At 36.5% G+C, this 15,685-nt stretch overlaps 1 protein-coding gene across 1 annotated transcript in view; it reads left to right on the top strand.

The window, feature by feature from the left end:
- LOC133627401 (collagen alpha-1(I) chain-like) overlaps positions 1-15,685 on the top strand; it is a 28,544-nt gene that overhangs the window by 1,512 nt on the left and 11,347 nt on the right. Inside the window, exon 3 of the mRNA XM_062012667.1 lies at positions 785-1,015. Within this exon, the coding sequence (XP_061868651.1) occupies positions 785-1,015 (231 nt within the window). The remainder of the gene's footprint in view (positions 1-784; positions 1,016-15,685) is intronic.

Raw genomic sequence — 15,685 nt, 5'->3', positions numbered from 1 at the left:
TGCACGGCGCTGCAAATTCCATACTCGGGATCATGGAGCCTTTTAAAAAAAAGCTGTGCAAGTATTTGGAAAGCTTGCTTAACTATTTCACACAAGCATTAATGCTCTCACTAGTCTCATAGACCCTGCCAGAAAAACCCAATCTTTCCATGCCCAGATCCCTGTCCTGCAGTTTAGGAGGTTGAAGGAGGTGGTTTCTCTGTTACTATTTGCACAGATTTGCAGGACTTTGAGATTATTCAGAAGATGCTACAGTGACAGTGAGAGCTATTTTTAAGAGATATTTGGAAAGTACACGCAGCTTATAAATCCTCTCCTATTACATATTCATTTTCCATGCAATCGTTTGCACGTAGAATGCAAAATTTTTAAGTTACTATATACAGTTTTTTTTTTACTGCAAAGTTAGTGCAAATACAAACCACTGTTATTTGCCTCCAGCAAAAGAAAGGCTCGAATGTCTCAGCGAACATGACATTCGCGTTAAAATACGATCCGTTCATGCAACAGCAGCACATTGCATCACAACTATGCAACACGATGATGTTTCAAAGGCCCTGCAAATTATTTCAGGACTCACAAACAAGACGAGTGGCAACCTTCTGCAAATGTCTTGATAGAGTAGGAGGAAAGAAGGACACTCTATAAATAAATTTATATAAGTTGAAAAAAAAGAGCGAGGCTATATATTTTCACCAAGAGAAACTTTGAAGATTTACTCACACTGAGACTATTTTTGTATGTCAGTGTAGGCAAGCAAGATTCTTCTTTTTTATCTAAATAGAACCAGAGTATTTTTAACACAGGAGATTCATTCCCTCACTGCGCATCGAAACACGGCAGCTGGGGACAGAGCTGGGATGCAGGGGGAGGGCATGTGGGACCAAACCCCTTTCCAAATGGAACAGATGGTTTTCTCCACGGTGACTGCAGCCAAGGACCTCGGGCAAGGAGGACTCGCTCAGTGGTGGTGCTGAGCCTGCCCCTCCACAATGCTGGGGGTGCTGAGGAGCACGTAAAGGCCCTCCAAAGCTTCTGCACGCCACTTTGGGCATCAGCGTGATTATCTCAGTGCTCAGAGAGATGTTATGAAGTTGCACCTCCCGAAGGAGAAATGCAATGCTTGAAGGTAATATAAGGATTACATTCGGCATTAGTACACTGGTATGATTTTCCCTCTAAGAGGAAAAAGTATCCTTTGGTAAAGCTGGGATTTGGAAGGGAAATCCAGTATGATGCCTCAGTGCAGGCTTCATGCACAGCAAACAGTCTTGCGTTTCCCCATTGATTGCAGTATGATGCCAGATTCTCACTAGCTGAGAATCCATTTCTTGTGCCTGGAACAGCACAGCTCAACGTCTGGAAGAGAGGAATAATCTAGTGCCTAACGCTGGGTTTGGCACTGATTCACTTCACAGTCTGGAGGAACCCAGCTTCTGTGTCTCCGTTCACTTATTTGTAAAATGCATTTTGAGATCCTGTTCATTAGTACTTACATATTAGTCACAATAAACACTTACACAGGATCCCAGCTCAGCCAAGTGCAGAACACAATTTTTCCAGTAAACATAAATACAGGATAAAGAATTAACACAATACTGACAAAAAGAGGACAGGAAACTAACATATCAACTGGAGGTTTTTTGAAGAGTCATTCTGTTCCTGCTCCATATCTGAGTTACAGAACCGGCAAGCAATCAGCCTTCCCAGTCACATGTTCAGCACTCAATATTAGCAAGACACACGGGATAACAGTTGTGTCCAGGTTTGGCAAATTTTGGACCTGAGACATCACTTGCCCTTTGCTCACTATGTGTTATTTGGAACATAAAGGACTCTCAAAAAATGAGGAGGAGGCAGATAAAAAAAACCCCCAAAACACTGTAGGACAAATGCCATTGAAAATACACTATTTTTTCAGACAGGTTCTCATATAGTTCTCATCTCTGCAACTTCCAGAAGTGCATTAAGCTGCATAATTAGCATCTGTCACATGGAACCTTTTCCTTCCCTCTTCCTGTCCCTAGAGGGAAACCGCATGAAGAAATTTTAATACAAATATTCGCATATACACTGTGCAGTGCATTCATATTAGGAAAGACACAGCCAAGTAAGTTTGTGCTCAGGCTCAGGTTCATCTTTGTGTAATATGAACTTTACCAGTTTTTTAAAAAAATGCTACTGATCCAATTTAAAAATTAACTAGTCTCTTGGAAACACAACAGTAGTGGGGGTGGGGGTGAGAGGATCCCCACCACGTCAGATTTAAAGCAACAGAACTGTGAGGAACTGGGCAGTTCACACTAATCTCTGGTCCTGGTACCACATCCTTGCACTCTCACATAGGCACGCTGAAACATCTAGCCAAATGTAGTAAGAGAGGGATGATTTTTCCCTTTAGTCAAAAGTGGTTTTATTTTCAATGTCTGAAAAAACATCAAAACAAAAAGTAGGACTTCATGTTGCCTTTTCATTCCCAGTAAAAGATACTCCACTGTTGAATATAAAAAGTCAATGGACTACAGCATCTCCTAGTGAATCTCTGTAGACACACTTAAAAGAAGATGCTACCTTTTAACTAAAAAGAAAGAAATGTAGCTAAAGAACGATAACAACACAAAAAAACCCTAGGACATTGTTCAGCCTTTGATTTCCACTCAGACTCACTCCTAGATTTTCAAAATATTTATTTTCACTTAATTAACTCAAAGAAAATTGAGATTACAGGATTGAACATATTGCCAACAACCTGAGGTACAAAGTGCAGCCTGACTGCTTAAACTTCAGCTACAGAGGTGGTAATTATTGTAATTGGTCCATTTGAAGAAAATATATCGAGTAGTAGAGTTCAAACTCATGCCAGTCAGTCTCCAGCTGGCACTGACAGTTCTACCAGGAGGATACAGAGGTCTCAGCAGGACTTATTATTGGCAACTGTTCAACAGTTCTCTTCTCCAAATGGTTTCAAGGGGATTTGGGTGGGAAGAAAGATCATTTTTAACAAATTAAACTACCTAACAAATGGCGAGATGCCCAGAGCCACCTAGTCTGCATTAGTCACTACTAGCAAACTGTTTTTAAAAAGATGTAAAATATCATTGCTGCAAATAAATGTCTCTCTGGTTTAACAGTATGATCTGCAAAGTTACCTCAACGTGCACTGTACACCATACTACAAGTATGTATATACATATGTCCAGAGTAAAAGGTATAGCAGAATATTCACACAGTGTGTGTTTCTCAGAAAACAACTAGCTCAGGTTACTGGAATCTAAGTATTCCTAGAAGGACATGCTAGAGAAGCCCACTTTTTAATTAAAAATGACAATAGCAAAGCCCCCATAGGAGGTAAGATTAGGAGGAGTGTTCATTTCCCATTACTATTTATCTTCCAGCATTTGTAAGGTGTCCTTAATTGTGGTGTAAAACATAATTTAGATTTGCACTGAGAGTTTCTGCAGCAGTCTTTGCTCTGTGCCTCACTGATATTCAGTCCTTTTGTTTATATTTTGCAAGAATGCTTTTTTTTTCAAGTGGTAAATATGTCATTTGTAGCAGAGGTCTCCGGGAGAAGATCTGAGTTTAATGCACAGCAATAAAAAGAAGAATATGAGATATCTTGCTCTCTTTAGTGTCAGCTTTGGTTAAGACATATGAATGCACATGAATAGTCTTGTCAGAATCTCTGGGGCTACTGACATTCAAGATCTAACGTATTATTACTTCTGACCAGAACATTAGCTGCTATGCAGTAAGGAGATGAGTGAGAGGAAAAGATAGGACCACTCCCTAGTCAGACAGAAATTGTTATGTAGTTCTCTGGTTGGAAATCTCGGAACAGAACTTTTCTGCTGTGAAAATACAAAGCTTATTTTTTCCAGTCTGAGATAACGACTCTTTAAATCTGCAGCAGGAAAAATAAACAAATCATCATTTAATGCCTGATCTTGTACCTTCTACTCATGGAAAGAATCAGAGTTAACTTGTACAAATAAAGACTATACAACCAATTATTCCATCCTTGTTAAAAGACACATGCGTATGAGAAAGGTTTTAGCATTTCTAGCTGCTGACTATTTTTTAACCACTGGAGGTTTCTTTGAATTGCTAGTTTCAGATAAATATAAGCTAATTAAAGGATTTAGTTAAAATAAGATAATTTTAAATCCAAATGTCAGCATATATCAAATCTGGACACAACAACAATGGAATGTTCTTCTGGCTGAGTTAAAAGAAAATATATTTCAGATTGTTGCTGTTGTTAACAATTTGTTGCCAAATAAATTGAAATTATTCAAAGGCACTGAAATTACTTTAATTGCTATGTTTGTGTTCTGAAATCTGAGAGGAACAAATACTTTTCATTTAGAGTGCAACAAAAGAGAATATCCTCTGCAACTGAAACTACCTTGAGTCCACATTCATGAGTTACAGCATATCAGACAAAGAAACCGATTTGTTTGGTGCAATAAATGATAGCAGACCTTTACATATTTGAAGTGCAACAGATGGTCTTCCAAGAAGAGCATAATGACTGGCAGACAGCACACTTCGTTAGAGTGGCTTGGAATGTCTTCAGCAATTACACACAGAGTGTTTTGGGGAGGAAGCCCTGTCATCTCTATCATTCTTCTCATGTAAATAGCTGTGATTTTCATGTTTAGATGCTAAAAAATTTGTATCTTCTGAAATCTGACAGGCTAGTGAGTGCTGGAAAAGTACCTTTGGCCTTTCAAGTCCATAGTCTTCTATGCAAGGTGAGGCTCTGGACATTTTGTTACCTCAGAAGAGACGTGTCAACATTAAGAGGAAACAACGTTGGGCACATAACTGTAAACCAATTAATCCACATACAAGTATTCATGGAAATTTGATTTATGTAAAAAGGGGGTTTAAAGTAAAATCCTTCAGACTTTCAGAAGCTGAAAGGTCTACAGATACAACATGTGGAATATCTAGGAAAAAACTCAAAAGACTAAACCACTGGATAATAACCTGCTTTCTCTGGGAAACTGGTGACTTTCAAAGAGTCCTCTTCAAAATGAAACACTTTGGTAACAGTTACTCAGGATAGAGTGAAGTGAGCTTTTTTTGAAACAGTGACAATATCTCCATTTTTACAGACAAGTTGTTGCAGAAGACAACAAGAATTACAATAAACAGAGTAACAAAATGCTGATCTTTAACACTTGAATATGAAAGTTAGAAAAATTTAACTTCTCTCTCTCCCTCCCTGCCCTAATCCTAGAATTAGCCTCTTCTGTTATAAAATCTTCCCCATCAAATTCACCCTGAGTAAAATTTTATGTGGCAACATAAACACAACCAAAATTTGTCCTTTAACAATGTAACTTAAATGTTGATGGAATCATAACTGCATTACTCCCTCTCCAATTAGCAGCAGCATTCTTTATGTTTGCTTATGAAGCGTAAACAGTTTGCTCGTCACTGCAAAGACCTTCTGTAGAGGACTTAAAAAACAGCCACAGTAATTAAAATGACAACAACAGAGGTGGATTGGTCACATTTAACAGAAAAATCCAGCTGTTTCTTTCCAGCAAAAGGATATACCAACTATCTCAAATACTGTGTCTAAATTTTGACAGCCTACATAATGGTGGTGGATATTCTGGCAAAGTATGCATTTCCCAGAAAGGAATAGACTAATATAGTAATAAATCTAACCTCACAGACTGATTGGGTTTTTTTCCCCACTCATTGTTTTTACCCATACAAGTTTCCCTTTTTGCTAGAACTACAGATACTTTGTTGTGTGAGAAAGAAACATTTTGGGTTTTGTCATCCAAAAAAAAAGGCAAAAAGGTAATTGATAGGGTTAGGCCAAGTAACTTAGATTATAAACTTACTTACTTCAGTTGTGTTAAAACATTTTAAGAGTTAATTAAGACCATAAGTGTCAATACACCCAGGCTATTACTTGTAAAACACTATGCTGTCCTACAATCACATCCGTCTGCCACTCATTCCTGCCTGTTCTGCTTCACAACAGTAACAACACGGGACATCTGTAATAGGTGTAGGGATATTAAAAACTATTTTAAACATACATTAGAATAATAATTAAAAAGTCTGAAAGGCAAATGCTTTTCCTAGGTAAGGTTATAGGGACTGAACATCTGAAGTGGTAAGGTAGGTTTTATTTCTAAGACAGCAAGAAAGACTGGGAGAAATACATGGTAGATACGTATTTATCCACCTACAGATATGTCCCTGGAGAAAAAAGTTATGATAAAATTATCAGGAATGTTTTCATTGCTGTTTCTTTCCTGGAATTTTTTTTTTGCTCAGACATGGCAAGTGATATGTATCAGAATTCATCCATGCATTCTATTTTGCACATCAAATTAAGTTGATTATCCATAACTTTTTAGGCAAAACCAGGAATGCAGAAAACATGTCAGCTGTTAAGTATAGCATATATGGACATTTCACTCCTTACTTTACAAAGAGCAGCAGATAATGAGCTCAACCATGACACTAAAAATAAATTTCATTTGCAAGTATCTCTGGCTCTTTCTATGTTTTGTGAACCAGAACTTAAAAGTAGCTCGTAACATTTGTCTTCTGAGTTGTGTTTGTCTCCAGAGTAATTACCGTAAGTGGGCAAAAGCTTTAATATCTTCCTTATACCTCCAGTCATAATGCTCCTCATAAGCTGAGAACTTACAGACTCAAAACAATTGCTGCAAAATACAGAGGGCAAGAAGGTAAAAAAAAAATTAAGAGAAACAAAACCTGGCTTTTCCTCTCCCTAAATTCCCAAAATTCATCTTCAGCTTTCATGCCTGTAAATTAGCTAAAGTATTTTCAGACTACAATATTACCCTTCTGCTTCATCTGATATAATTACTTGACAACAAATATCACTTTCTCTGCAAATATTCTGTAGTGAATTTATTCACATCGGGGAAAAAAACATCACAAAGGTGTCTAATTTCAAAGTTTGCAAATTAGACAACACTGAGAAATAATTCAGTGTGACAGTGTAGGCAAGACACAACCTTGAACCATTCTGCCATTTTGTGAACACACAGAGCACCCTTTTCATCAATAGACACAAGAAACATTAGACTACCAAAGGTTTTTAAATCAGACTGTTTTAACAAACCAATAACAAATCCTGAGCAATTAAAAAAATATATATATTTGAGCTACATGTCACAAATATAACTTTTGTTTTGGAGATGTTTGTATTCAGACACTATTTTTACCAAAACAATGAGCACAAGACTGTTCAATCTCAAAAGATAAATCCCTTGACATGAGGCTGATAAAGTCATTTGAGATTGTCTAATAGACATCTCATACAATAATTACACTTTGTCATTTACAAAAATCTATTCACAAAAATACAGAAGCTTGTCGTGCATTCTTTATTTTCAAAGAAAAACACTCAGACAGCTAAACAGTCCAATTTAAACCCCTGATTGCTTGTATATGAAAATTACTGGATAAAGCAAATAGTATCTTGCTGTAATGTATTGGGAACACAGAAATCAGAGTATCTTTTGCAGCCTCCTGGAAATCATACATACAATAAAGTGTGAAAGCAAAGCTTTACAATAGCAAGCTGGAAATAACTGTACCTATATTATTGCCTTTGTTGGCTAATTCACTCATATTTGTCTCAGAAAAGACTGACTACCAATCACTAGGTCAGAAGGGAGTGGACTGTAACAATGGCTTAATAGGATGTCCACTGTTCCTTTGAAGTCCTAAGCTTTCACATGCTCAGGAAGCTAAACCTTTGAGTTACTCTTAATTACTTAGGTATTCAAATCAAACAGGTTTAGAAGGCATTAGGTACTAGAAATACTTCTGCTTTCAAACACAATGGGCCTTTCTGTTTACAGAAGTCTTGCATGATTTTACAGTGAAATAGAAAAGAGTCCAAGTGGGAAAGACTTGAAAACTTGGCCCCAGAATGACTACAAAATGCAACTAAAGCATCAAGTTAAGTTGCAACTGTAATGTAGGAGTGGAGATGGAGTTCTAGCTGGAAGCTGAATCAAATCCCCTTGGATGAAGCGAATTATCACTACTTAATACATTTTTAAAACCCGAATTCTATTATCTGAGCAGTACAGAAATTGGATTCTATTTGTCCATACATCAAAAGTTTTGGCACACTTAGTCAAAAAAAGTCTTCTTAAAAGAAATAACTTTCTGGAAGATCGACTGATGTTTGTTAAGTACTGGATATGGTCTAAATATGAACATGTTTCATAAAAGTGTAACTTTGCAACCTAATTCCAATAAGACTGAAGACCTCATAGAACTTGTGGAGCAGAAAACCTGAGAGAAGGCAAAACACTTCTTATGCTGGAAAGATCTAAAAGATTCAGTCAACAAACCGATGGAAAGTGCCCTTCCTGTAAATGCAGATACCTGTACAGCCACAGTAATTGTAGTGAAACAACCAAAAGCCCAAACAAATGATGATACAACATGACAGCCGTGGAGCAGGAGGTTCCACCAACATATAGATCCTGAAAACACAAACTTCTGGATGACAGCATCTGGAAGTACAACAGGTAATAAAATCCCACTTCTGCCAGAGCAAGAGCCCACGTCAGCAAGAATCACACACTCATATTATTGCTCCACAGAGGTACCTGAACTAGAGAGATACATCACTTTAAAAAAATACATGGAAGGTATGTGTAAACTGTTTTGGCTCTTGTGCCTCTCAATGTAGGGGAAGTGCACACTAGCCAGGATTCAGAATACCATATTCTGTATTAAGTGGAAAAAAAATGAGCAAAAGAAATCTTCTAAATACACAACGATCCAGTTTATTATGAAAAGATGGAAGAACAATCTTAAAAAAGCACATATAGAGATAAAGCAAATACATATATAAAGTAGAATATGGGAAATATACTTACCAATGAAAAAAAATTATAAGTAAATCTCTCTCCTGAGGAAGGCTTAACGACTGTTTTCCTTACTTCAAATCTACATCACCGGTGAAGTCCAATAAATGAATATTCTCTTGCATATGAAGTGGTTGTCTTCACTTTTTGGCAACTACTATAAGAACTGTCTTACAAAAAAGATCCCATAAGTAGGTTTTATTCCTTTGAGTAATCTCCTCAAGGAGTGAGAAGAAAACATGATCTAAAGTTACTTGCACAATCATGCTTCATAACTGTTCTTAGCCTAGTGGTATTAGTCCTTCCTTTTTGCTAGTACAAAAATGCACAAACTTTTCTCCCTCTTTAACTAAAAGGAAAAAAAATCAACCCTGCTTATCCTTGGATACTTACACAGTTTGGAGGAACTCAAAAAAATGAAGCACTGTGTGCCACACTCATCACATAGAGTCTGAAAAAAAAAGCATGGAAAAGAATGCACAAAGTATGTAATTACTGTTTCACAAGATAATTTTGTTAATAATACATCCCCACAGATAGCATGCACAGTATCGCAGTTTAATTAGATGATAACTTTAGGGGGTTTGAATTTATGAGGTAATAAATATATTTTGAACTAATAAATTCCAAGGCTGAAGTGTTTATTAATCTAGAATATAGAGATGCCTATTGCTTCATATTTGAAAATGAATATTTTCCTTCTTTTGGGAGCTACACCTGAAAGCCAAGATTGCTGGGGACAGTACCGAACAATACTACAAACTGTCCAGCAATTCTGTGTTCTCAAAGGAAAAGATTATTTAAGTCTCAGAGATGTTGTGGTTTTAAAATTTCACCTTTTAATCAATTTTGTCAACTCCTGAACTATTAAGTACTGCAAATACATCCCCTGCACTATATCTTCTGACAGCTGTCAATGCCTTGTTCTGACCGTAAGAAAAGGCAGATTCCTTTGATGGACAGCTAGAGACCAACAAGACTAAAAGACCTCCCTCTGTTCTTCCTAAATACCCAATTCTGCCTCTATTTTCCTGCTTTTCAATTCACCTGCAAGACTACACCATGTGGTGAGCAAGCACATCCATTTTAGTGTCTCATTACATTTTTTCTTTCCTTAATATCATTCTATAAACTTTTTGCCTAGTGCAGCACATTAAGGATTTGGAAACTAACTGTTCACCACTGTGAGGATTTATATCCCAAGCAGCTGTGCCAAGAAGTCAGAGGAATCAAATGGCATAATCTATTAGCTTGTCCTCGGGTAGTTACAAGTAGAGCTTTATAAATTGCTACAGAACTCAGTCCACACAAACTACGTTTCTCTGTTTTTTTGAAAACGTCAGTGTTCCACACAGGCAAGACAGAAGATCAAATTCATTCCAGGAAAAACTGTGCATGATTGAAGTCAAAGACTAAGTTGTTAAGCCAAAGCTAAATTTTGGGCTGAGAGTCCTATAGAGAAAGAAAAAGGAAGAAACACCAAGAAGAATAGCATATGGCATTCCCTCCTTGCACGTGAAATAAGACTAATAGAGGCAAAGGGAACCCCATTCACACATGACTGAGTGATGGCTGCTGTGGCATTAATGGATAAAACCAGGGAAAACCTTGATGTGCCAAAAGAGTCATGGCATGAAAGATGCAAGGAAAGACACATGACATTTTAGATTTAGTGGTGACAAAAAGTCCTGCCTCTCTAAGCCAGTTCACATGGAGTGACAGCAGTATGAAAGTTGTGTTACCAATTGTGTAAAGATTTAAAGATCATTTGGAAAACGTTTATTAATTAGCCTAGGTGATCCAAATATAACTGGCCATGGGTTCAGTCAGTATCCAGTCTGGCTCCACAGGTTCAGAGCAAAGGCCTCAACACTAAATCCTGAGAAGACTATCCAGATGATTAATGGAAGATGACGACAACGGCCATTTCCAAAGCTCCTGCTTTTTAATTCCCAGGCTTATATACTCTCTCCAAATGAAACAAGCAACAGAGCTAACTTTCCAATATTAAATCTCTAGGCAGAATGTTATTCATTGAGCTTATGTAGATGTCTTTACCCTCTGGAAAAACAAAGTTTAAGAAAAATGGTTCTATCTTTGGGGAACAGTTTAAGTCTCAGGATAACTACATTAGGAAATCTAACTCTATTACTTTGTATCTTACATTTTATTACTAGATTGGTAATAGGAAATTACCAAATAAAATTGGTATTTTACTTGGTAATTTTTTTCCATGGGCCTCGTCTAATATGAAAGATGGTGATCATCAAATTTATTCAAGTTTTCCTGTCAACAACATCATTAACCAAATCCCTCAATTTCAAAGTAAATAAAAGCATCTGGGCTTCTCGCACAGCAAGACTGACTTGCATATTTAAGCCTCATATATAGATGAATTTGCACTGGACCAAATTTGCATATTAATGAAGGACTAATTGCTCTTTGCAGTCAATTTTATGCAGATGAATTTACTCCTCTCAGTACAATTTTCATAATGTTCAGAAAGAACCAAAAAATGTAAAACTTTTAAAAAGTACACAAATGCTAGACAATCAAGGAAGAAATATCATAATGACATCAAATGGCTTTACATTAAATTCTATATAATTCATCTTTTATATTGTTGCTTTATTTTAACAGCCTCCCACAAAGAACAGAACAATTCATAGAGTAACTTCAGCCTATTCCCCCTCCTCAGTCTCAAATTTTAACAGCTTGTAACAACTCATTATATTGTCTTGTTTCCAGCTGGAAGGATAGAGCCTGAATTTTTAGGAAAAGTTAAATTTGCTGAACAGCATCATCCTCATGCCACAGGTTAGTGAGGAGATACCCTGTCCCCCATGATTTTAAGGTATTTTCTACTCAGTTTCAAGCTATTAAGAAAAAGCTCAGAGCCCAAATCCCTGTTCAGTCTCTCCTTCTGAGCCAAGCTACAAAATACCAAGAAAACCAACAGGAAAGTACATGGGAAAGAGAAATAACAAATGCTGTGGGAAAAAATAGGGAAGATTAAGGAGAAAAGGGGAAAATACAAATTCTGGAGCAAAAGAGTAAAGGAAGTGGAAATGGAAGGACAGAAAAATGATGATTTAGGGTAGAAGAGTCAGCAGAAGATATCAAACCAAGGAGGATGGGGAAAATGACCAAGAAGCTTTCACCAGCCTTCAAAAAAAAAGAACAGGTCACCGAAGACAGACAAATAATAATAGTAATAATTGGAAAAGAATGAAGAATACTCTACTGGGAAAATATTGCAGTGCTACTGCTGTAGAATTTTCACCAAGGAAAATTATCTCAGAGCTTTTAAAAGTTATTTGAATACAAACTACAGTTCATTGTGTACTTTGAAATACAGCTTTTATTCTAGATTATGAATCTTCCTCTTTCCCTCATAGAAAGGAATAAAGGGAAATGCATCCTCCTTTATAGCTTGGTACGTATATAGCACATGCAAGCCTACTATGGGCAAAAGATGTCTGGTTCAAGTCATTAATGCTGTGTCAACATAAACAAAGATAATTATTCAAACAAGAACAAGATGTTCCACTCAAAATTATTAGCTTTTTTGGGGGATGAGGTAGGTACTACTTCTAATCATCAAGAAAGGTTAACCTGACCAGATGTAATTAGCTACTTAATAAAGATGGTGAGGAAAAGACTGCAGAAGCAACACCGAATCCAACAAGCACAAAGCCTGGGCTGTTATTATGTGACTGCACTGATCTAAGAATTCCCAAGTTTTTATATCCACTGTACACTTTTTTGCAATTATCTGTGTGGAACTTCACCTGACCAATAATAATAAACATATAAACAAACATCCCTAACATGAGGAAAAAACATCCCTAAATACTAAAACAATCACAATGATATTTCTTGACACTGTGCTTCAAATTCATAGACAAAGTCTTCTGGTCTGTACAGATTATTTAAGGCCTACAGCCTTAAAGTGAAATAAGTTGCTATTTTCTCATAATTAAAAGAACTAAAAAATGTTCATCATTTTTGGAATCACAGCTGCTCAACCAACCCCTGCAAAGCAAAGTTCTGAGACTGAATTAGGAGACAGCTCTTTCTGCTTCAGTGTATTTTAATAGCTACTTCTCTGAAGAATAGATGTTTTCAAGTTTTATGGGTACTAAAAATATTAAGTACCGGGCAATACATTTTCGAAGGCACTTCTTAATCTGCTAACATGTGATTTCTGAATGAGAGAGACTATGTCTTATGGAAGGTTTTATTATATACAAGGAGGTAACAGACAGACATTTTCAACACAGAGCTGATATTTTCAGTGAAAAAAAAAATACTAGTCTTACTCTGGAATGTTTCCCTAACAATGAAATGAAATCTTTCTATTACAGTAATAAAACAACTTGCAAATATTTAAATGTTATATATTGGCAAAACTGCAAAATATATTACATTTCAAAGAATGACAGAAAATTTTATTAGCCTTGTATCTCTGGAGAAGGTGTATAGCACTTGCTGGCTGAGGCAGGTTGTATCTCAAAGTGTCACCAAATAGTGAGATTTCAGCTGGAGAACTGGGCCTCAGACCTTCCTTTTTCTTTCAGTAAAGCTTAAACATCCCTTAAAATAAACAATTCCATAGAAACCAGTGTATCTGATATTGATTTATTCTATTCATAAAAAGTAACAACATAATGGTAAATTCAATCTATTCAATGAGAAGTTTACGAGCTCAAATATATCAAAAGAACAATGAAAGCTAATATATAGTGACTAAATAACAATCTGTGAGAAAAAAACCCACACGACTTTCAATTCCACTATACTGAAATCATACACTGATGAAAAGCAGGCTTTTGAGTTGTTTCAAAGGAAACTGCAACCATTTGCCTTTTTGTAACAGCTTGGAAGTTCACAAGGAAAGATTAATTTATAATTGAACTGAAGTGTATCTCAAATAAAGTTTTTGATTAAAATCTACATTTCTGAGCCTCCTGGCAGTGCCAATATTGCTGAAACAGGACATCGGCTGCAAAGCCAGCAATTCTGGAATGCAGTGCTATAAACTGTAAATCATTTTTGTCCTACTTTAATATTGGTCTAACAATAAAAGAACTTTGATGTTTAATATTTAAATAGTATAATTATTCCTTTAGAACTAAGCCCAGAAGGACCCTTCACGGGTACACAACATGAAACAAAAACAAAGAGAATGTGGTTTTGCTACACTAGGAGGTTTAATTTGTAGGACCCTTGAATGCTTCCAGGGATAGGGCAGCCACAACCTCTCTGGGCAACCTGTGAAAGTGCCTCACCATCTTCACAGGGAAGAACTTCATTACATCTAATCTAAATCTATTCTCTTTCAGTTTGAAGCCATTACTCCCTGTCCTCTCACTACATGCCCTTGTAAAATGTGGTATATGTAATGATACACAGTGATCTGGTCTCCTGGGGTCTTATAAGGCCCTGCTCAGCACAGCTCTGTCAAATGCAAAGTGCGAGTTTTCTATATTGAAGAAGTCCCTTTTTCCAGAGTTCCGAATGAGCATTTGCCACAACACTGAAGTTCATGGCTTTCACACTCATATATTACTTTATTTGTTGCTAGGCATAAGAAAAGCTTTTATCATAACCCTCTGAAATACCAAATGAATAAAGAAGGACTATAGAAAAACAATGTGTGAGAATGAATGTCAAAATATTTACTTTGAAACTTTCAGGTTTTTTTAATACAAATCATTTTTAAAATGACCTGGTAATTTACTCCATTGGTTGAAAGAACCTTCAGACAAAGTAACAGAATTATTAGGTGACAGAAGAGATCCTTGTGCATCAGCTTCATTTTATCAGGCACATTAAACCAGCCTCAGCTTGATGCAACTGCTGTATCTCCAAAATGAATGTTAGACATGAAAAAGCAAAAAAGCTCATGAGCCAAGTTCACCTCGCAGTTTTTAGTTATTAAGGGATATTTTGAAAATGTAGAAAGGGAATGATGTTCTTTCCCTTCAAGAAGGAAATGTCTCTCAAAATAATATTTACAATCTCAGCTGCAATCTCCTTCACAGTAATTCACTCTGGATGTTTGTTACTTTTTGTGAGGAATAGTTCTGCTTGAGTTCTCTACTTAAAACAAAACAACTCTGTTTTCCTGATATATTCAAATTATTTCAAAGTGTGGCACAGAGAAATGAATTAAATAAGGGCACAGGGAAATGTGTAATTCATACATGGCTGGCATGATGAGCTCACCAGTAAATGAGACAGCTTTGAACAGTAAAACAACTTTAATGAGTGATGATATTGACCTGAATGCCAGAGTTATCACCACTACTTCCTTAAAAAAAAAATGAGATTGGTTTAACTTCCACTTCAGCAGTCTCCACTGACAAGCATTTTAGTTGAATATCTACTTCTGATTTCCATTAAAATACCTTTAGATCACTACTTAGATACAGGAGAATTTCAAAAGCTATCTCCATCTTAGTTTTCTATAGTCCCATGATTTTTACTCTCTCTTATAATAAAGAAGAATTCCAACTCCTCTTTCTGCCTAATTCAAAGACAGATGTAATACAGTGTATCTTTTGCTGTCTCCTCTCTAAATTAATAACATTGTTTCTGTGCAGCCTTCCAAATGACAGTAACAGCATCTACCGCAGCCAGTCTGTTGTTCCTGGTTATTGCTGGTGCAGAACAGGATACAATTCTTTCTGTTTTACACCCATGCCTACATTGCAGTAAGAAGTGCAATGCAATGCACACGGGTACTCAACATGCAACTCTCAAAGCCAGCAGCAAGAGAGCTC

Source organism: Colius striatus, chromosome 20, assembly GCF_028858725.1.
Source record: "Colius striatus isolate bColStr4 chromosome 20, bColStr4.1.hap1, whole genome shotgun sequence".
In the NCBI taxonomy this organism is placed as follows: domain Eukaryota; kingdom Metazoa; phylum Chordata; class Aves; order Coliiformes; family Coliidae; genus Colius; species Colius striatus.
This window is presented reverse-complemented; position numbering and strand designations above follow the sequence as displayed.